The sequence below is a fragment of the Vanellus vanellus genome, assembly GCF_965231255.1.
Source record: "Vanellus vanellus genome assembly, contig: HAP1_SCAFFOLD_35, whole genome shotgun sequence".
NCBI lineage: Eukaryota > Metazoa > Chordata > Aves > Charadriiformes > Charadriidae > Vanellus > Vanellus vanellus.
Genome location: NW_028128889.1, coordinates 1408490 through 1429881, shown reverse-complemented (window position 1 = coordinate 1429881; position 21392 = coordinate 1408490). Strand labels below are relative to the sequence as shown.

The 21392-nt window shown below is 51.0% G+C and overlaps 1 protein-coding gene across 1 annotated transcript; it reads right to left on the bottom strand.

Moving 5' to 3' along the window:
- Window positions 1–13222: 13222 nt before the first annotated feature.
- LOC309683922 (olfactory receptor 14A16-like) lies at window positions 13223–14179 on the bottom strand (the record flags this gene model as incomplete). The annotated part of the gene is made up of 1 exon (XM_082499901.1): window positions 13223–14179. The coding sequence occupies one exon, from the start codon at window positions 14177–14179 to the stop codon at window positions 13223–13225; it is 957 nt and encodes a 318-aa protein (XP_082356027.1).
- Between the last annotated feature and the right edge of the window lie 7213 nt (window positions 14180–21392).

Genomic DNA, 21392 nt, shown 5'->3' with positions numbered 1-21392 from the left:
CCCCTCATCTACAGCATGAGGAACAAGGAGCTGAAAGACTCGTTGAATAAATTCATCCTACCGGTGGTACTTCAGAAGCAGTGAAATGCACAAGTCATCTCCAGTTTATCTTAGACAGGTGGTATGCTTTGGGTGTTTTTTCCTTGATAATCATGGTCATGCATGAGTTATTGCAGTCATCCCACTTCTCCAGGGACAGAAAGCCTGTCTGTCTCACCCAGAGGCTTTCTGTAAATCTTCCTGGTTCCAGATAAACTGCTTCCAGTTTATCGATGCCTCTCTTGAATTGTAAGAAGTTAAAACCTGGGAAACATTCTGAATGTGGTCTGACAAGTGCTGAGCAGAGAGGGATAAAGATTTCCCCTGGCCGTGCTCCTGCTTATACAGCCCAGGATACCTACAATCCAGGGCCTTGTATCAGAGCTGAAAGCCAGCCAGGCAGTCCGTAGCCTCTGTCATTGCAGCGGGCTACCCAAATCGAGGGGCAGGACCTTGGATTTGTCTTTGTTGGCTGTTATAATGTCCCTATCAGCCCATCGCTCCAGCCTAGCTAGGTCCCTCTGGATGGCAGCCCTGCCCTCTGACGTAGCATCTGCTCCCTTCGATTTGTCGTGCTCCGGAAACACTATGAGAAATCACTCTTTCATCTTCCCTCAGACCATTAGAAACATCTTTGTACTGGCTGGGGTTGGGATGCAGTTAATTTTCTTCCCAGCAGCCTGTACGGTGCTGTGCTTTAGATTTGTGACCTAAACTGCCTTGATAACATGCGGATGATTTAGCTGTTACTGAGCAGGGCTTGCACAGCACCAAGGCCTTTTCTGTTTCTCACACTGCCTCTCGCAGTGGGCTGGGCTTGGGCAAGGGGCAGGGAGGGGACACAGCCGGGACAGCTGACCCCAACTGACCAAAGGGGTATTCCACAAGACATGACGTCATGCTCAGAGATAAGACGGGGGAGAGGGTGTCTTTCCAAGGGGAGCCTGGCTGGGCATCAGTCAGTGGGAGGTGAGAGGTGGCCGGTGATCGCCTTTACACCACTTGTGTTGGAGTTTTTGTCCTGGTTTTTCCTTCACTTTTTAAACTGCCTGGATCTCAACCCAAATTTTATTTGTTACCTTTGTTCTTCTGATTGTCTCTCCCATCCAGCTACAGGGGAGTGATACAATGTCTGGTGCATGTTTAGTCACCACCTGGGGTCAATCCACCACAGGCAGAAATGTCAAATGTGTGCAAAGAAGAGATTTACTCTGTGATTAGCAAAACCTTGGGCAGCATTCAGTTTGAGTACCTGCAATAAAGAGGTGTAATGGAGTTGATGAGTCTTCCTTCATAGCCCCTGGCCAGCCCAGACTGGGCTGCTCTGCTGGGCTGGGGAGAGGGCAGGGGAGATGGGGAGTGGTGGGGAGGGGCTGGGCTGGAAAGTGCCCAGGAGAGGAACGCGCTGGTGGTCAGCAAAGCTGTGTGACCATGCAGGGTGAGGACTCCCACCTGTGGGTGTGTGCTACAGAGCCAGGTCTCAAGAAGGGAGTCAAGACATGTCAGCGCAGGAGAGAGGAGCTGGTCTGTGCTCCTGGTGGCATAGACAGGCTGGGAAGGGGCCCAAGAGCGCTTGTCAGCCCCAGCCTCTCACATGGGCCATTTCCAGTGCTGGCTGGCCCTGGCCAACCTCTCTTCTTGCCCAGAACCCAGCAGACCCCTGAGCAGGGCTGAGTGCGAATCCCTGCATGGGGCACCAGTGGGGCCGCACAGGGACCAGGCACTGGGCGAGGCAGCCAAAGCTGATGGGCACATCAGAGAGCATTGAAGGCTGACACCACAACTGTGTTCGGACACCCACCCTGAACACAACTGCCCCGTGGGGTTTCTGTGCAGGGGGGGCACGGGACCACATTTAGGGCAGCAGGGCTGGGCCAGCGAAGGGACAGGGCACTGACAGGGGACACAAAGCAGCCAAAAGGAGGTGAAAGCAGGGACAGGCCACAGAAAAGGGATTGATATTTATTGCCTTTGTGTCACGGGTGTGTTTTTTGAGAAGGCAAACCTCAAAACCTGGAGTTGTTGGTTGCAAGGGAAGTCAAGAGCAAACACAAGGAGGAGCACATATTGACAGGAACATCATGAAATCCCACAAGGACAGATGCCAGCTTCTGCCCCATCAGTGGACAAACCTTGGCAAAGGCAAAGGCTGAGGACTGCCTGGCTGGGGAGCAGCCCTGTGGGAAAGGTCTCGTTGGGCAGCAAGCTGGACAGGAGGCAGCCATATGCCCTGGCAGCCAGGAAGGCCAAGAGCACCTTGGTCTATAGGAGCAGGAGCACGGCCAGGAGATTGAGGGAAGGGACTCTCCCCCTCTACATGGCATTCGTTAGGCCACATCCAGAATACCTTGTCTAGCTTTGGCACCCCCAGTACTGAAAAGGTGTGGGCAAGTGGAGCAGGTCTGGGGAAGGGCCCTAAAAATGCTTGGGGATGGGTGGGGCTGGATCACTTTCCTTGTGAGGAAAGTCTGAGGAAGCTGGGTTTGTTCAGCATGGAAGAGGCTGAAGGGAACCACAGCAGGGGGGGCTCATCCTCTTCACCATGCGGCCACCCAAGCATTGGAACAAGCGCTGGTCACCCTGAGAAGTCATGCAGTCCTCCATTCTTGGAGATTTTCAATACTCAACTGGATCAAGCTCTGAGCCAGCAAGTCTGGCTGAATACCTGACGCTGCTTTGTGTAGGAAGTGTGACTACAGACCTCCCAAGGTCTACTCTGAATGAAAATGATGGAAGCACCCTCAGTGAGTTTGCAGACGACAGGAAGTTAGGCGGGAGAATTGGTCTGCCTGAGGGTAGGATGGCTCTAAAGTGGGATCTGGACAGGCTGGGTCCATGGGCTGAGGCCAATGGTATGAGGTTCAACAAGACCAAGTGCCGGGTCCTGCCCTTGGGTCACAACAACCCCATGCAGCACTACAGGCTTGGGGACGAGTGGCTGGAAAGCTGCCCAGCAGAAAAGGACCTGGGGGAGGGGGGGGGGGGTGGGGGGTGGTTGACAGCCGGCTGAATATGAGCCAGCAGTGTGCCCAGGTGGCCAAGAGGGCCAAAAGCATCCTGGCCTGTATCGGGATTAGTGAGGCCAGCAGGATGAGGGCAGTGATTGCCCTCCCGTCTCAAGTACTTTGTTCAGTTTTGGGCCCCTTGCTACAAGAAAGACATTGAGGTACTGGAGCATGTCAAGAGAAGTGCAACGAAGCTGATTAGGGGTCTGGAGAACAAGTGTTATGAGGAGTGTCTGAAGGAACTGGGGTTGTTTAGCCTGGAGAAAAGGTGGCTGAGGGGAGACATTATCAGTCTCTAAAACTACCTGAAAGGAGGTGTGTGAGCCAACTTGGGCTGGACACAGGAACAACCACAAAACCACGGGTGAAAGACAAAGAACCAATTTAATCTCAATACCACGCAAATCGGGGAATCTCCAAAGTAACACCCGGGCAGAGGGACGCGAGCAGGGCATGCAGGCACCGCAGAGCAGGAGAAAGTCCTTGTTAGCAGGAGCGTGTGAGCTCCAACTTGCTGTTCTCACCTGCTTTTCAAGGGTTCAAGTAGTGGTAGTTTTCCACTGTGCTTTGAGCTTCTTCAACAACAAGGCAGTGATCTCAGGTATGCCAGATAAGGTGTCCCTGAGTCCATCCCAGGCTTACGTTATCTAAGTGTGGATGTTCTACTTGTGAGCACTCAAGGCTGAACAACAATTAGTGTGATGTATGTGTTGTCCAGCAGCCCAGATGGGAGTCACTTGAGCGTGTTTATAATCCTCCTCTCCAATCTTCCATTCTTTTCCCACAGGAGGCTGTAGCAAGGGGGAGTCAAACTCTTCTCCCAAGTAATAAGCGAGAAGACAAGAGGAAATGGCTGCAAGTTATGACAGAGGAGGTTTAGTTTGGATATTAGGAAAAATGTCTTCACAGAAAGGGTTGTCATTCTGTGGAACACGATGCCCAGGGAAGTGGTGGAATCGCCGTCCCTGCAGGTATTTAAAAGACAGGTAGACATTGTGCTTAGGGACATAGTTTAGTGGTTTAGTGGTGGTTTTGGCAGTGTTAGTTTGATGGTTGGACTCAATGATCTTAAAGGTCCCTTCCAACCTAGACAATTCTATGATTCTATGGTTCTATGACACTTCTGTTGAGTAACAAGGTTCAGTGTGGACCCCTTGCTTTCTAAACTCCTTTTTGAAGCCTAGGTCTGTGTCGTGGTTTAGGCCAAATCCACCACTGGGGACCCGAGGGACCCCAGACGGGACCGACAGATGCTCCCCTCTACCCCTCTACAAAGAGAGAGGCAGAGGAGGAAAAAGAGACTTACGAGTTTAGAAGAAACTAAACTACTTTAATGAAATATTAATAATAAAATAAAAAGAAATAATGAAAAATATATACAAAACCGTATCAAGCTCCCGAGATGACAATCACGTCACCGGCTGGCACTGGGGCAGTCCCAGGCTGGACTCAGTGGCGGACGGGAACTGGATTCCGGATCTGGAGTCAGGATTGGGATCACAGGCAGAGAGAGTCCTCCTCAGACGTCGGCCATTGAAGGAAGAGCCCCTGACCCTTTGGTCCCTCAGCTTTTATACTGAGCATGAGGCAGATGGGATGGAATACCCTGTTGGTCAGTTTTGGGTCACCTGTCCTGTCCGCTCCTCCCTCCAGGTGGGACCCCACTATGCTTTTCCGCTTCCGACCCTCCAACGTGGCAAATAACAAAGTTGGTTGGCCTTGGCTGTTATGGCAATAAGTATAAGCAGGAGCCTCTCTGCATACCATGCCTGGGCATCAGCTATAAACAATTGGCCTTATCACTCTGAGAGAGTGAACACTGTCTGCACAATATGCAGTTAATTTCAGTTGTTAAAAGAGGCCCAGCTAAGAAGCGAAGTTACTGAACAAAATTGGTTCTGTTTTACCTCAAACCGGGACATTCCACCCCTTATTCCATACCATTTGCATCTTGCTCAGATTACTATTACTTTTATACATCAAATTTACACACACACAGTTATATGTGATATGGATATATGCAGGTCACTCATCTACGGTTTATGTACAAATTTTTAAGTCCATTTAGTTCATGATTGCAGGATCTCATCTCAGGGTAGGAAAGATGGTACAAAATTCATTGTGGTTTATGCCCATGGGTAGCATGTTCATCTTGAAGAGCTTGCTGGACGCCACTTGATGAAGCTAGCTCAGGTTTCATCACCACTGTGTTATTCTGAAAAACACTTATTGAACACTGTTAGTATTATGTAGTGATCAGCATCATACTGCTCAGGATTGAGTATTCTCACCAAGGGTTAAATTCCCTTGAGGTACACATTGAACTTCTCCATCCTTCAGCATCACCCACCAAGTACATCCAGGTCCTTGGGCAAAAACAGTCCCACGAATGGGTTTGCTTTTGCCTGAAGCAGGGAAAACCCAAACAGTTTTCCCTAACAAATTCCTTTCATGCACCACAGGGACTTTATCCCCTTCTACAGTATATAAAAGGTCTGATTGAGCAGGACCAGCTCGATTGATGGATCCCCTGGTGTTAACTAACCAGGTAGCTTGTTGTAAATGCTTGTCCCAATTTTTAAAGGTTCCACCTCCTATAGCTTTTAGGGTGGTTTTTAACAGTCCATTGTATCGCTCAATCTTCCCAGAAGCTGGTGCATGATAGGGGATATGATATATCCACTCAATGCCATGTTCTTTTGCCCAATTACTTATAAGATTGTTTTTAAAATGAGTCCCATTGTCTGACTCAATTCTTTCTGGTGTGCCATGTCGCCACAAGACTTGCCTTTCAAGGCCCAGGATGGTATTCCGGGCAGTGGCATGAGGTACGGCATAGGTTTCCAACCATCCAGTGCTTGCTTCCACCATTGTAAGCACATAGCGCTTACCCTGGCGAGTTTGAGGGAGTGTGATGTAATCAACTTGCCAAGCTTCCCCATATTTATATTTCAGCCATCGTCCCCCATACCACAAAGGTTTTAACCGTTTAGCTTGCTTGATTTCGGCGCATGTTTCACAGTCATGGATAACCTGCGCAATAGCGTCCATGGTTAAATCCACGCCTCGGTCACGTGCCCATTTATATGTTGCATCCCTTCCTTGATGACCTGAAGTGTCATGGGCCCACCGAGCTAAGAATAGCTCACCTTTATGTTCCCAGTCCAAGTCTGTCTGGAAAATTTTAGCAGCCTGATCCGCTTGCTGATTGTTTTGATGTTCCTCAGTGGCCCGACTCATGGGTACATGGGCATCTACGTGACGTACCTTTACGACTAGGTTCGCTAGCCGGTCGGCAATATCTTGCCACAGCTCAGCAGCCCAGATGGGTTTACCTCTGCGCTGCCAGTTGCTCTGCTTCCACTGCTTTAGCCACCCCCACAGAGCATTTGCCACCATCCATGAGTCAGTATAAAGATAGAGTATTGGCCACTTTTCTCGTTCAGCAATGTCCAATGCCAGCTGGATGGCTTTTACCTCTGCAAATTGACTCGATTCACCTTGTCCTTCAGCAGCTTCCGCGACTCGTCGTGTAGGACTCCATACAGCAGCTTTCCACCTTCGATGTTTTCCTACAATACGACAAGACCCATCAGTAAACAAGGCATACTGTTTCTCATTATCTGAGAGTTCATTATATGGTGGGGCTTCCTCAGCACGTGTCACCACCTCCTCTGGTGGCATCCCAAAGTCTTTGCCTTCGGGCCAATTTGTGATCACTTCTACGATTCCTGGGCGATTTGGGTTTCCTATTCGAGCTCGCTGCGTGATTAAGGCAACCCACTTACTCCAGGTAGTATCGGTGGCATGATGAGTAGAAGGAACTTTACCCTTGAACATCCAGCCCAGTACTGGTAATCGGGGCGCCAGGAGGAGCTGTGCCTCAGTACCAATTACTTCTGAAGCAGCTCTAACTCCTTCATATGCTGCCAAGATTTCTTTCTCAGTTGGAGTATAGTTGGCCTCAGAGCCTTTATATCCCCGACTCCAGAATCCCAGGGGTCGACCTCGAGTCTCCCCTGGTGCTTTCTGCCAAAGGCTCCAGGTAGGGCCATTGTCCCCGGCTGCGGTGTAGAGCACATTTTTAATGTTCCGTCCAGTTCGGACTGGTCCAAGGGCTACTGCATGCACAATCTCTTGTTTAATTTGCTCAAAGGCTTGTCGTTGCTCAGGGCCCCACATAAACTCATTTTTCTTTCGAGTCACTTCATAGAGAGGTTTCACAATCTGGCTATAACCTGGAATATGCATTCTCCAGAAACCCACAACACCTAAAAAGGCTTGTGTTTCCTTTTTGTTAGTAGGTGGGGACATAGATGTTATTCGGTTAATTATATCCATTGGGATCTGGCGACGGCCATCTTGCCACTTAATTCCCAAAAACTGGATTTCTCGTGCAGGTCCCTTGACCTTACCTCTTTTAATGGCAAAACCTGCTTTCAGAAGAATCTTAATTATTTTCCTACCTTTGTGGGAAACTTCTTCTGCTGAATTACCCCACACAATGATGTCATCGATGTATTGTAGGTGTTCTGGAGCTCCACCCTTCTCCAGTGCAGTCTGGATCAGTCCATGGCAAACAGTAGGGCTGTGTTTCCACCCCTGGGGCAGTCGATTCCAGGTGTACTGGACACCCCTCCAGGTGAAAGCAAACTGTGGCCTGCACTCTGCTGCTAAAGGAATAGAGAAAAAGGCATTAGCAATGTCAATTGTAGCATACCATTGGGCTGCCTTTGACTCCAGTTCATACTGAAGCTGTAGCATATCTGGCACAGCAGCACTCAGTGGTGGTGTAACTTCATTCAGGCCACGATAGTCTACTGTTAATCTCCAGTCCCCATCAGACTTTCGCACTGGCCATATAGGGCTGTTAAAGGGTGAGCGAGTTTTGCTGATCACTCCTTGGCTCTCTAGCCGGCGAATCAGGTTATGGATGGGAATCAGGGAGTCTCGGTTGGTGCGATACTGTCGTCGATGCACCATGGCAGTAGCAATTGGCACCTGCTGATCTTCAACCCTCAGCAGTCCCACAACAGAAGGGTCATCTGAAAGACCGGGTAAGGTAGACAGCTGTGTAACATCCTCAGTCTCTACAGCTGCTATACCAAAAGCCCACCGATACCCTTTTGGGTCTTTAAAATACCCTCTCTTGAGATAGTCTATGCCAAGGATGCACGGAGCATCTGGACCAGTAACAATGGGGTGTTTCTCCCATTTATTCCCAGTTAGGCTCACTTCAGCCTCTAATACAGTCAGTTCTTGAGATCCGCCTGTCACTCCCGAAATGGTGACAGTTTCTGCCCCTTTATGATTCGATGGCAATAGGGTACACTGTGCACCAGTGTCCACTAGGGCTTTATACTTTTGTGGCTCTAATGTGCCAGGCCATCGAATCCACACAGTCCAATAAACTCGGTTGTCCCTCTCCTCCTCCTGGCTGGAGGCAGGGCACCTCTAATGTTGACCGTAGTACCTACGATTATCAGATCGGTTCCTACCTGGTCCGTAGGATCGCCTACCGTAGGTTGGAGCAGCCTTCTTCCTGTCAGAATCCTTTCTCCTACCTGCTTCATTTTGCAACTCAAGCACCCGTGCCTGTAGGGCTGAGGTAGGTTCTCCATCCCACTTCTTCATGTCTTCTCCATATTCACAGAGGCAAAACCACAGGATATCTCGCATCGGGTTTGATTTGTCTTGAGTCGGAGGGTGTTTTTTCTCTTGAGTAGGAGGGCGTTTCCTCTTAGCAGCTGCAACATGAGTCTGTACAGGGAAAGAATGGAGTTTTTCCTCCACCTTGGTTAGTTTATCAAACAGTTTATCGGTTTGCTCAACTAATTTCTGGGTCATTTGCTCTATTTTCTCAATCAGTTTCTCAGTCATTTTCTCGGTGGTCACAGTCAGCTTCTCAGTCATTTTCTCAGTCATTTTCTCGGTGGTTGCAGTCAGCTTTTCTATGGCTGCCACAGAAAAGGGACGAGAGAGACTGTCTTCATACTGTCGTACCTTATTAACCACTTCATTTACAGTTGGTGTGTCAGTATCGGATCCTCCCCAGACCATTGTTGACAATGTGTGGGAATATGTTGATGGTGCACTTTGTACAAACTTTTTTAGCATAGATCGTTTGCATGGCATTTCATCAGGGTCTACAATCACTTGCCCATCACTATAAATCACCTCTCGCACAGCCATTTCTCTCAGGTACTTAATACCTTTTTCCATGTTGGTCCATTTACTTGGACGGCATTCGATATCGTCCTTAAAGGGATACCTGAGCTTTATGGCTGACACCAGTCGCCTCCAGAGACTGAGAGTGCTTGTCTTTCTCCCAATCTCTTTATCAATACCTCCATCCTTGGCCAGGTTTCCCAATTGCCTAGCTTCTCTGCCATCTAAATCTAGGGTATCTGCCCCATTATCCCAGCATCGGAGCAACCAGGAGACAAGTGTTTCACCTTCATGACGACTAAAGTCCTTCCTGATATTTCTCAGATCTTTCATAGAGAAGGATTTAACAACTACCTCTACATCTGAGTCCTCCTGTGGTGAGGCTGCCCTAGAAGGGGCCTCTCCAGCATCTGCTCTAGAAGGACTCTCACCTTTGTCTGTTTTCAAAGGTCTCTTTCCCTTATCTGGTCTTGAAGGACCCTCCCCTGGATCTTCTTCAGAACCCTCCCCCAAGCTATCTGACTTGAGGTGGTCTTTGTCGTAAGGGGTAGGGGAAGGAGTTGACCTCTTCTTCTTCCTCCTGGTTACCGGGGCAGCTTGTACCGATTTTGATGGAGTTTGAGTAGGTTTGGTACTGGTTGTAGTGGCTGCAGTAGCTTGTGCCGGGACAGGCGGCGGAGGGGCCGGTGTTGCTGCGGTGGGGGGGGCGGCTGCCGGTGGTGCCGGTGCAGGCGGCGGCGGCGGAGGCGCCTGTGCCGATGCGGTGGGGGGGGCGGCTGCCGGTTTTGCCGTTGCTCTGGGGGGGGCGGCTGCGGCCGGGCCGGGCGGGGCCGCGGTTCGCGCCGCTGCAGATCGCCGAGCGGCTGCGCGGGTCTGAGTGGCGGCAGCGCACGGTACTCTACAGCTACCCCTGCACAGATGTTTCACAAGAAACCACCCCTGCACCACATTCAGAAGCACCGACAACAAAATCACGATCTTAAGAAGGTACCAGTCCTTATCCTCAGAGCCCAGAAGGTTTCCATGCCCCAGCTCTGAGGGTGTCACATTAGCATAAGTATCAAAGGGCGAAGTAAACATTCCCCAGGTAGAACCGACAGTATAATTAATAACAGAATCCATCACCTGATGCCCGAGATATACAGGTAGAGCCGTTACCCAACTCATCGTGTTATACATCTGAATTGCGAACCACACCAACATAGCACCTTTAAACCTTCGCATAAAAAGACAAAGAATAAATGAAGTTTGCAACACATTTGACAGGTTAGACCAAGCTGACTGCATTAAAGTCCAACAAAGCTGTTTAAAGGCATGATACATGATTTCCTCTAAGAACGACATAATGCAAGCTGTCTGTTCTAATCTATGAGCAAGTTGGAATTCAAACTATTTGGACAATTTATCACAGCTCTGGTGGAGCACTGTTCGAGCCCCACGTTGGGCGCCAATTAATCTGTCGTGGTTTAGGCCAAATCCACCACTGGGGACCCGAGGGACCCCAGACGGGACCGACAGATGCTCCCCTCTACCCCTCTACAAAGAGAGAGGCAGAGGAGGAAAAAGAGACTTACGAGTTTAGAAGAAACTAAACTACTTTAATGAAATATTAATAATAAAATAAAAAGAAATAATGAAAAATATATACAAAACCGTATCAAGCTCCCGAGATGACAATCACGTCACCGGCTGGCACTGGGGCAGTCCCAGGCTGGACTCAGTGGCGGACGGGAACTGGATTCCGGATCTGGAGTCAGGATTGGGATCACAGGCAGAGAGAGTCCTCCTCAGACGTCGGCCATTGAAGGAAGAGCCCCTGACCCTTTGGTCCCTCAGCTTTTATACTGAGCATGAGGCAGATGGGATGGAATACCCTGTTGGTCAGTTTTGGGTCACCTGTCCTGTCCGCTCCTCCCTCCAGGTGGGACCCCACTATGCTTTTCCGCTTCCGACCCTCCAACGTGGCAAATAACAAAGTTGGTTGGCCTTGGCTGTTATGGCAATAAGTATAAGCAGGAGCCTCTCTGCATACCATGCCTGGGCATCAGCTATAAACAATTGGCCTTATCACTCTGAGAGAGTGAACACTGTCTGCACAATATGCAGTTAATTTCAGTTGTTAAAAGAGGCCCAGCTAAGAAGCGAAGTTACTGAACAAAATTGGTTCTGTTTTACCTCAAACCGGGACAGTCTGGCTGGGTCCAATCTTAGTCTCAGATTTGGTCGACGGTTCATGTCTAATGGAATTATTCTTACAACATTAATAATATGTGGGTAGCTATATGGATTCGCAGTGTGTCAGAGTATTAATTCAGCATGCTATCAGTCACTGACTGAGGATCCATCGTGGTTAAGAGATCTCTCCGCCTTGGGTAAGGAAGGATCTCTGAGTCTCAGATAAGGAATCTCTAACCTTGAGAGGCGTCCCTGCTCAAGGGGAGAGTCACCTGCCGTGCTGTCCGCCTGCAATCCAGGGAGAGCTCACGCTGAGCCCATCCTGATGGTAATATTGATGGAGTGAAGTAGTTGGCTGCTCATCAATAGTATAGACAAGACAGTTGTGTTTCACTCTGGTATCTTGCTCTGAACATTGGTTAACTTGTACTTTAGATGGTCAATGAGTCAGTGGTTGTGATCTCCCCCTGCCGGAATTACCTTTTATCCACTTCTCCTCTGATCTTGGCAGTTCCAAGTGGTTTTCTGGGTTTGCTGACCAGACCTACAGTTCATCGCTCTCTTGACAGGAATACCCTGCTTATCAACAATGCTACATTGCCTGGTGGCTCAATCCTTAACTGAATTGTAAATAAATCACGTCTAATTACTATTCCTCTTTTTAATCTTAGGTAAATAATGAAATAGGGTTGGGGCAGTACAGAGGATTTGAGCAGCAGCAGGTTTCCTTGGTTGCTTCAATTACATTTTATATTCCGTTTTCCTGGTTTACGTCAGTGTTACTATAACATCATCATATTTTGAAGCTCCTCAGTACCCAATTCTTGCCCAGTCCCAGTCACATCCCACACAGGGATTCACAGACAGCCCTGCTCGAGAGTCTGCTGGGGTCTGGGCCAGGAGAGAGCTGGGGAAAGGCTGGACGTTCCCCTGATACAGGCACTGGACATGGTCGGTGAGCCAGACTGGGGGGTAAGAAAAGGCCCTGGGCCACCTTCCCAGTGTGTCCATGCCACCAAGGGCACAGACCAGCCTCCTCTCTCCTGCACCTCCACGCCTTTGAGCCCTTCCCCAAGCCCTGGCACTGCACCACAACCGCTCTGGTGTGACTCCTCACCCTGCGTGGTCACACAGGACAAGCCAGACACTGAGGATTTTTACTCCTGGGCACTTTCCAGCCCAGCCCGGCTCCATCCCAGCTCTCTCCCAGCTCCCCTGGCCTCTCTCCATCCCAGACATGGCCCCACAGCAGTGCCTGCCCCAGGGTGCTGCAGAGCTCTGGGAACTCACTCCAGAGCCCCAGCCCCTCGGGAGGGCACAGCAGCTGCTGGGGGGCAGAGCAGGGCCAGCCCCAGAGATGGGGGGCATCTGTGGCACAAGGACAAGGCAGTCAGTGGCACCCTGTGTCCTCCTCTCCAGGCTATTCGGAGAGGTCAGCAGCCCCTCTGGGCCACCCCCTCTCCCCAGGCCAGTACAAGAGCCCTGGCCCTGGGGATCCTCAGGCAGCTCCTGCTGCACCGGTGACAGAGCGGCCTGCCCTGGGCTGCTGCAGCCAGAAAGGTCTCTTCATTTCCCACTCATTCATGCGCTGCTGATGGTGGGTCTCACAAAAAGAAGTTGCAGCTGCCTCATTTTTTTCTTTAAATACAAAGAGAGCCTGACTCTTATTTTACCCAAAGTCTCTGAGTCACACAAGACAGGTGGATACTTAACACGACAGGATGAGTAAAAGAATTTCTTTTCAGAAAAGATCATCACAAGGGGAAAAAAGACAAAAAGAAGGAAAAAAGAGGGAAGGAATGGAAGGCTTGGCCCATCACAACACACACTGGGAATCATTTGCAGAGGAAGGTACGCAGTTCGTGGCTGCTGAAAAAATGTCTAATCCACTTCCTCAGGGCATCCTTGATCTCTTTGTTCCTCATGCTGTAGATGAGGGGGTTCACTGCTGGAGGCACCACCGAGTACAGAACTGCCAGCACCAGATCCAGGGATGGGGAGGAGATGGAGGGGGACTTCAGGTACGCAAATACACCAGTGCTGATAAAGAGGGAGACCACGGCCAGGTGAGGGAGGCACGTGGAAAAGGTTTTGTGCTGTCCCTGCTCCGAGGACATCCTCAGCACGGCCCTGAAGATCTGCACATAGGACACCACAATGAAAACAAAACATCCAAAAAAAAGAAAAGCACTAACCAATAGAAGCCCAGCTTCCCTGAGTTTTGAGTCTGAGCAGGAAAGCTTGAGGATCTGGGGGATTTCACAGAAGAACTGGTCCACAGCATTGCCTCTGCAGAGTGGTAGTGAAAAAGTATTATCTGTGTGCATTAGAGAATAGAGAAACCCACTGCCCCAGGCAGCTGCTGCCATGTGGACACAAGCTCTGCTGTCCATCAGGGTCCCATAGTGCAGGGGTTTGCAGATGGCCACGTAGCGGTCGTAGGCCATGATGGTGAGAAGAAAATACTCTGCTGACATCAGAAAGAAAAAGAGAAAAACTTGAGCAGCACATCCCAAGTAGGAGATGGCCCTGGTGTCCCAGAGGGAATTGGCCATGGCTTTGGGGAGAGTGGTGGAGATGCAGCCCACGTCGAGGAGGGAGAGGTTGAGGAGGAAGAAGTACATGGGGGTGTGGAGGCGATGGTCGCAGGCGATGGCAGTGATGATGAGGCCATTGCCCAGGAGGGCAGCCAGGTAGATGCCCAGGAAGAGCCAGAAGTGCAAGAGCTGCAGCTGCCATGTGTCTGCGAATGCCAGCAGGAGGAACTCAGTGGTGGAACTGCTGTTGGACATGAGCTTCACAGGGAGCTGCCCAAGGAAGAGAAGTTATTGACAGGTTAGGACAAACATTTTGCAATATAACTCAATGTTTCTCATAGAAACGCTCCAGTTGTCTTATTCCTTAGTAGCACCTTTGTTCAGCTCCATTTCTGGAGCTCCTTTGGTTGCTGTTGGAGTGTGCCACGAGGAGCTCAGGCTCCACTCTGCGCTCCAGAGTACTCTGTTCTACTCTGCAACGGGGCAAGGTGGGGATTTAGCTTTCCCATTCACAATTTAAGCCAGATTTTAGCCACTCATAATCATAAGATTACCAGGGGAATATTATTTCAGAGCTGAAACTGTCAGCATCTTTCCTGTAGTCTGAGTTAACTGCTGCATCTGGGCAGATGCAAAAGCATTGCCTGTGGCTTAGTGCTGAGTGAGGAGAGCTGGTCTGTCCATCAGCCTTGTTCCTGGCTTCTTTGTGCCTGGTTTGACCTGGAGCATGTTCACGCTCATATATTATCTCCCCAAAGAGACAGAGGACAGTGGAGAAAGGAGGATTCACTTACAGAGTGCAGATCTGCATGGCAGGACCCACAGGGTGGGTGTCTGAGCTGCAGCTGAAACCCCACTCCCCGGCAAGTTGAGGGGAAGCCCAAGGGCGGCACAGACAGGAGGGGAAGGAAGGAAGAAGCAGCATCACCAGGGTTCTCTGCAAAGGCATGCAAGGTGAGGGAGAGCCTGCAGAGACGATGCTGGAGCTCTCTGTAAGCTGAGGCAGAGGGAATTTGGTGTTTGTGTTGCTTCCCCGAGACTTTTGCATCCGTCAACATAACAGCTGAAGAGTGTCTGTTCCCCACCCAAACCTGAAAGTTGAATTTTAATTCCTCCTTCATCACCCAGTCCACCCAGAGTAGAAAAGTCAAAGCACAGACTCCTTCACTTTCAGGTTACCCTCATAAATATTCCCCTTGAAAAGTCCCCTCAGGAACACCCTGGGGGTGATCTGGAGGTGTGAGCAGCCCTGCCCCACGCAGCACCCTCTTGACAGCAGAAAGATCCTGCCCTGCCCTGCCCTGCTGGGGATCGCTCCTTCCACCCGCAGCTTCTCCCCGCAGTGCCATGAAGAGCTCCCCGGACAGGCTGAGTGCTGCCCCTGGCAGGTGGCAGGGTCCCTGCCCTGGCACACAGCCCCTGGGGCACAGGGACCCTGCTCAGCAGGACAGAGCTGAGCACCCTTGGCTGCACACCCACCCGCACAGCCCTGCAGCCGTCCCCGGGAGAAGGCGGCCGGCATGCCCGTCCCTCTGATGGTGCAGCAGGGAAGCCCTGCTCTGCAGCGCGTCCTTCTCCACACTCAAATACTCTGAGCGCCGCCCCGCCAGATCCTATCTACGCTCATTTTCATTGACCGGCAGCCAGAGACTTACTGTGTTCAGCGCTGTGCAGATTTCTCCCCCAGTGAACTCTCACCATCCTCCAACTCCACACTGCCTTTAACTCTCACTTCTCTCGTGTCTCTTCAGCGCCTGCAGGCAGTGCCTAAGCCCTGCTGTGCTTTTCCGGGGAGCTGCTCCTGGGCAGAGCCGCCTCTCGGCAGCGCTCCCACTTGCCGTGAGCTCTCTCCGTCCCGGGAGCCCGGCCCAGCTCAGCAGCAGAGGACCAGCCCAAGGCGGCACTTTCTGTGCCCCCTCTGGGCTCCCTTGAGGTGTCCCTGGGGCTCCAGGGGAATCTCCTGTGAAAGAGGCTGAAGCAATCACTGATGTTCCCTCCTTCACCCGGGAGGAGACTCTGACTTCCAGCAGTTTCATTTCTCCTCTCACAGACAGAGTTAGCTCTAAATATCACCTTTCCTTGTCTCATCATTAGACAGGACACCCAGACAGTGCCAGGGAGGGATCTTCTTCACCCTGCTGAGGGAAGGGATGCAGCTGTGTCAGTCAAGGCACCTCCTTCTGGGTTTGTAGTCCTGGGGCTGGAAGGGGACTCAGCTCCTCCCATGACTGCCACAACCCCACAGGTGGTGGGATTCCTCTTGCCTCAGCTCAGATGTGCCCAAAATAGGCTCCTGCAGGGGAGTTCCTTCTTTCATCTCCCATTGTAATTACTGGAGGTGGAGGCCAGGAGCGAGCTGTTCAGACACACACCCCTGGTGACATGTGAAGTGCCAGAGGGGACCAACATGCATGCTGGAAGCTGAAAGCTCTAATGGAGCAGCTCATAGAGACAGGGCAGCGTCTGGGGACATCTTGTTGGGGCTCGTAGGAAATTCTTTTGCCCAACTGAAATGACAGCAGATGCCCACACGTACAACAACTGAACCTGTAACAATTCCTTATGTCCAGGACAGCCTATAGAGGTCTTCAGCTGACCAGATGGGGTCATGTGCCATTGGGAGAGAGAAGTCTCTCTCTTTCTGTTCTCCACCAGCTGTATTTTCTCCATGTCCTTTGAGTATAATGACAATGGTCTCATGTGCATCTCTTTATTACGTAACTGAATTCAGGGCAACTGCATCTCAATTTCATGTCCTGAAAGTGCTGCGTGAGATGCCAGGGCTCTCCAGCACAACTACACGCAGCTGACACAGACACCTCAGGTCCTATAGAGGAACCCCATCCCCATTCAGAGTCATTGCGTGCATCTCAGAGCGCTTTGGTGCCTTTGGGTTACTGACTGAAGCCCACCACTGCAGTGACAGAAGGTGTGCCTGTTCCCTACCCAGTAGATGCAGGGAACTGCATGAATACAAAGCACATCACACCAGGGTCTCCACTCAAGTGCATTCCCTCTCAAACCCTGATGGGGTTTCCCCCATCATTTAACCATCCCCTTGATGATACAATCATGGATGAGGCCAATGATTTTCACAGTTTGCCTGTACCGCAGCGTGTCCACACCCAAGGACATTTTCAACATCATCTCTTCCTTCCTGAGATCCCCTTCAGCTCCACCACAGCCCCTCAGGCCTGCAGAGACGCCACAGACAGCAGGCTCCTCTTCTGCTCCGACTGCACAGCCAATCCCCGTTTCTCTCTGGCTTCAGGGAAAGCACAGTTCGCTCTTTGTGTGGGCACCTGATTTCTTCCTTACATTGCCATCAGCCATCCACTCCAGCGTGTCTCTGCCATGGAGCAAAGACTGTGCACACATGAGGTCTTGGAGGCTTGGTAGCAGGTTTCCCCATGGCAAGTCCACTCTCAGCCCTGGTGCCGCAGCCCAGACATGCACCGGTGCCCTCAGCTTGGGGCACAGGCAGGAGGAGTCCCACGTGCCATCTCTTCATTCACTTGAGGGGAATAACAACGGAGGTGTGTTGGGACAGCCCACGTGACTGGGGTGCTGTGATGAATGGGCAGAGGATGATGATGAGAAAGATCCGGAAGATCAGGAGGGGAGAGCTCTCAGTGCGAAGGAGATATGCTTAGATATGTGGAGCTCCTCTATGGGACCGACAAATGGAGTGAGCCCTTATGGCTGAGGGTAAGGGGAGAGGCTGGTAAGGGTGACGTTGTTGTGAGAGAAAAAGAAGACCAGAGGGCTCATGATCTTGCAAAATGGCCTTATGTGCCAAGTGTGAGCATAATTTTCCTTAGTTTCTCAGTCCTTATGTGTCCCCTGAAGGGGTCTGTAATGACCTGGTGTTCACTGGAAAGGAAGCACAACAGTGTGCAGACAATCATTGAGGTTTCTGGATGGTGTTTGGACACAGCTCGGGAGATGGGTCTTTATAGCACAGCTGCCTGATGGGCCAACTATGGTGACCAAGAGCAGGTCACAGTTGTGAAAACCAGTGTCGTCCTTGGCTGTCATTCCCTTAGCCTCACAAGGATTCAAAAACCTTGAGAATGTTTTAACACCACAAAGAGTTTGGTGAGGGGGGAGCTACTGGCTTGCAGCTCCTGGGCCCCTGACAGACTAACCAGGAGGTGTATGTGTGGCTTAGCCCAACGATTGGCTATGTAAAGGCTGAACCTCTCTTTAAGAAGTTGTAAGAGTATCACAGGTGAGAGCTGTAGCTTAATTAGTATCTTAAGCCCAAATAACAGCTGTGATATTGAATAAAACTTCTCCTCCTTCCCATACATCATGTGGTCAGAGTGTTCCTCAGAAAAATCCTGGTTTGCTCAGTGGGAACATATGGCAGGTTCTCAGGCCCATAGCTCTTCAGATGAGCTTTCCTGCAGAGGAGACAGCCAGGTGGGAGGCAGGAGCAGGAAAGAAGCTGTCTCCATTGCCACCATGCACCATTGCCTGAGTGCAGCCTGTGCAGTGAAGGTTCCAAAGCAGTGAGCTGAGGGAGCCCACTGAGGGCTCCACTGGCAGCTGGATTAGATGGGAAGGGTGGGCTCCAGCTGGAGGGCAAACACCATACAGGTGGGAGTCAACAAATAGAAATGGGATGGGATAGCCTGGGCATGGGCTCCTGGGGCTGCGTCTGAGGCCTTTGGGTATGTGCAGTCTCTGCATGGAGAGACAAACGTACCAAAAGCATTGATTGTCCAAAGAAAGTCCATAAACAGTGCTGGCAAAGGAGTTCCCCCTCTTCCTGGACCATCACCACCAGTATGAGGAGTGAATGTGCCAGCTTGGACTGGGACCCCCAGCACCTTCCTTTCAGTGTGAGGCTCCCAAGATAAACTGTGATTCAATATCTCATGTCCATGGGAGCAACAGCACAAACATCTGTGTCCTTTGGGCCTCCCTCTCCTGCCTTTCCAGCCAGGGCAGAGGAACAGGAGAGGGTTCTCCCAAAGTGGAAGCCCACCAGGACTGGAAGGAGCCATGCCCACTTGCTCCCTTTGGCTAGCAAAGGAGCAAGGGAGGCCCCTGTGCACCTCCTGTGCAGGAGAGAGGACTCCTATCTGGAAGGACATACCCACCGCTCTGCTGCCTTCAGCTGCCAACAAAGCAGGTCCCTCTGCCTCAGAAGGTCTGAGGCTTTCTCATGCTGTGTGAGTTGATGCAGTCATCTGAAGGGAACTGAGGTGAGTGCGATTTCTGGGGATTTTCTTGTTCTGCTCACCAAATTCAGAGCAGCTCCTGGTTCAGTTTCCCTGCCTCAGTTTACATCATGTTTCATGGGGGTCAGCAGTGCCTGGGGCTGTTGAAGCAGTTTCTACCACCTCAGAGCTTCCATCCCACCAGGGAGCCAATTATACTGTTTTTACTCTCTGCAAATCCTCAGAGGGGACACGCTACAGCGGGAACCTTTAGAGTCTCCTTTCTGCTATAAACCCAGGCAGAGTTGAGAGATGAGGGAGCCTTCAGGTGCTGCTGGAGACTCACCTTAACAGCTGCTGGGAGAAGAGGGCAAGGGCAGACTGAGGAATGAGCCCTGGTTCAGGGCTTGCAATGAGGTCCAAGAAGTGAAGGTCATGGTAGGGAAGAGGCAGAAGGTAAGATGCTGAACTTGGACTTCATTGCCATGATCCATCAGAGCTGATGTCAGTGCTTCATGATGAGGACTGCAGGTTTGTGATGGGTGCGTGGGGGGCTGTTTAGGTCTGAGTGTTATTAGTCAGGCTGCTGGGTCTTTGAAAAGAATAAATGAGAGCATTACGACCAGAGCTTCAGCCCCGTCCTTTCCTTCATATCATCCCACCCCAGCTTCCACCTTCCACCAGACTCCCCTGGGCCCCCGGCTCTGCACAGTGACATCCCAGGGACATCACGGGACACTCTGCCTCCTTAGCTGGGAAGGCGGGAGAGCATTTGGGCAGGTTGTGTGGGGCCACATTGCCTGTGCCCTTCACTTCATCCCTCACAGGGCTACTTCAATTGTCTCAAGATTTGGTTATTTTTTTGTTGTTATTGTTGCTGGGTTTTGTATTTTTTCTCACTCTCAGAATTATGATTATGACCATGTAGTTGTTGGGTTTTTTTTCCAGCTCTCAGCTTTGTCACTCCCCTGCAGTGGAGAGGGCTGGGGGTATCAGGCATTCTGAATAGTTTTTGGCAAACTCTCGGCACAGTTCCTTTGATTATCACCGCTGGAACAAGTGCATTCCAGCCCAAGAGGTGGGTGTGAGGCCCTTGGAGGGCACTGCTGTTGCACAGAGCTGTGTTTGTTGGGCATGAGCCTTCTCCAATCATGCGCTGAGGCATGTCCTGGCATTGCCAACGCCCCTGACCCTGATCGTATCCCACCTCAGCCCCAGCACCCTGCGGACACCCCGCTTAATGTCCTGCTTGCCCAGGCAGCCCCTCAAGCACAGCTGGCCATGCCGAAGTCCTGCTGCTGGGCTGGGATCTGCAGGCAGGCATCCTCAAACCCCTCAGGAACCACTGCTCATGAGGGAAAAATGTGAAGCAACAGGTTCTGCCCAGCAGCTCCCAGTCACAGAGTCACAGAGCGGCTGGGCTTGGAAGCCACCCCAGCATATCAGCCTGTTCAGCCCCCGCTTCCTAAAAGCAGAGTCAGCTGAGGCAGGTGGCTCAGGACCATGCCCAGTCAAGTTTTTAATAGCCACAGGGATGAAACCTCTGCAGCCTCTCTGGGCAGCTCTTCCAGTATTTCACCACGCTATCTTTAAATTCCAATTTCCTGTATTTCAATGTGTTCTTTCTTCTTGGAACCACTGAGGAGAGCCTGGACTTGCCTTCTTTTGCCCTCCCATCCTTCATCCCTGCACAACCTCTCCCATGTGCCTTGGCTCACTCCCAGTAACCCCTTCCCTATTTTGGGGTTTTTTTGATCCCTTCCTTGTCACTTTTTATGCCGCATTTTGACCCGCAATGTGGTTTTCAGCATGCTCTCTGGCAGTCCCCCAGCACAGTGCTTTGGTCATCTGAGGCAGTATCTCCTGACCTGCCCTTTCTCAATGGGAGGGATTTGCCTGTGTTGGGTGGTGGGGAAGGAGTGGGGTGGGAATCCTTTCCTCCTCATGGGAGTGTTTCAGAGAGCTGTGGCCACTCACCTGCGATGTGCCCGTCCCTTGCTTTGGGGGAAGGGTGGTGTCTGCCATGACGCATCACACACTGGTTTATTTTGGAGAGTAGGGTTTGTTTTCTCTGGCACACTTTGTCTTTCCTGAGAGCAGTAGGATGTCAGTCCTCAACACCGATAGTGCAATTTGATGATCTTCAAGGTCCTTTCCAACCTAAACCATTCTATGATTCTGTGACTCTATGACTTCCTGGGCATACCCACAGGCATATGAAAGTAGTCTGTTTCTGTGTGAGCAAATGGACATCATAGTTCTATTTCACAGTGAGAAAGAAGAACTTCCATTGGGCAGCT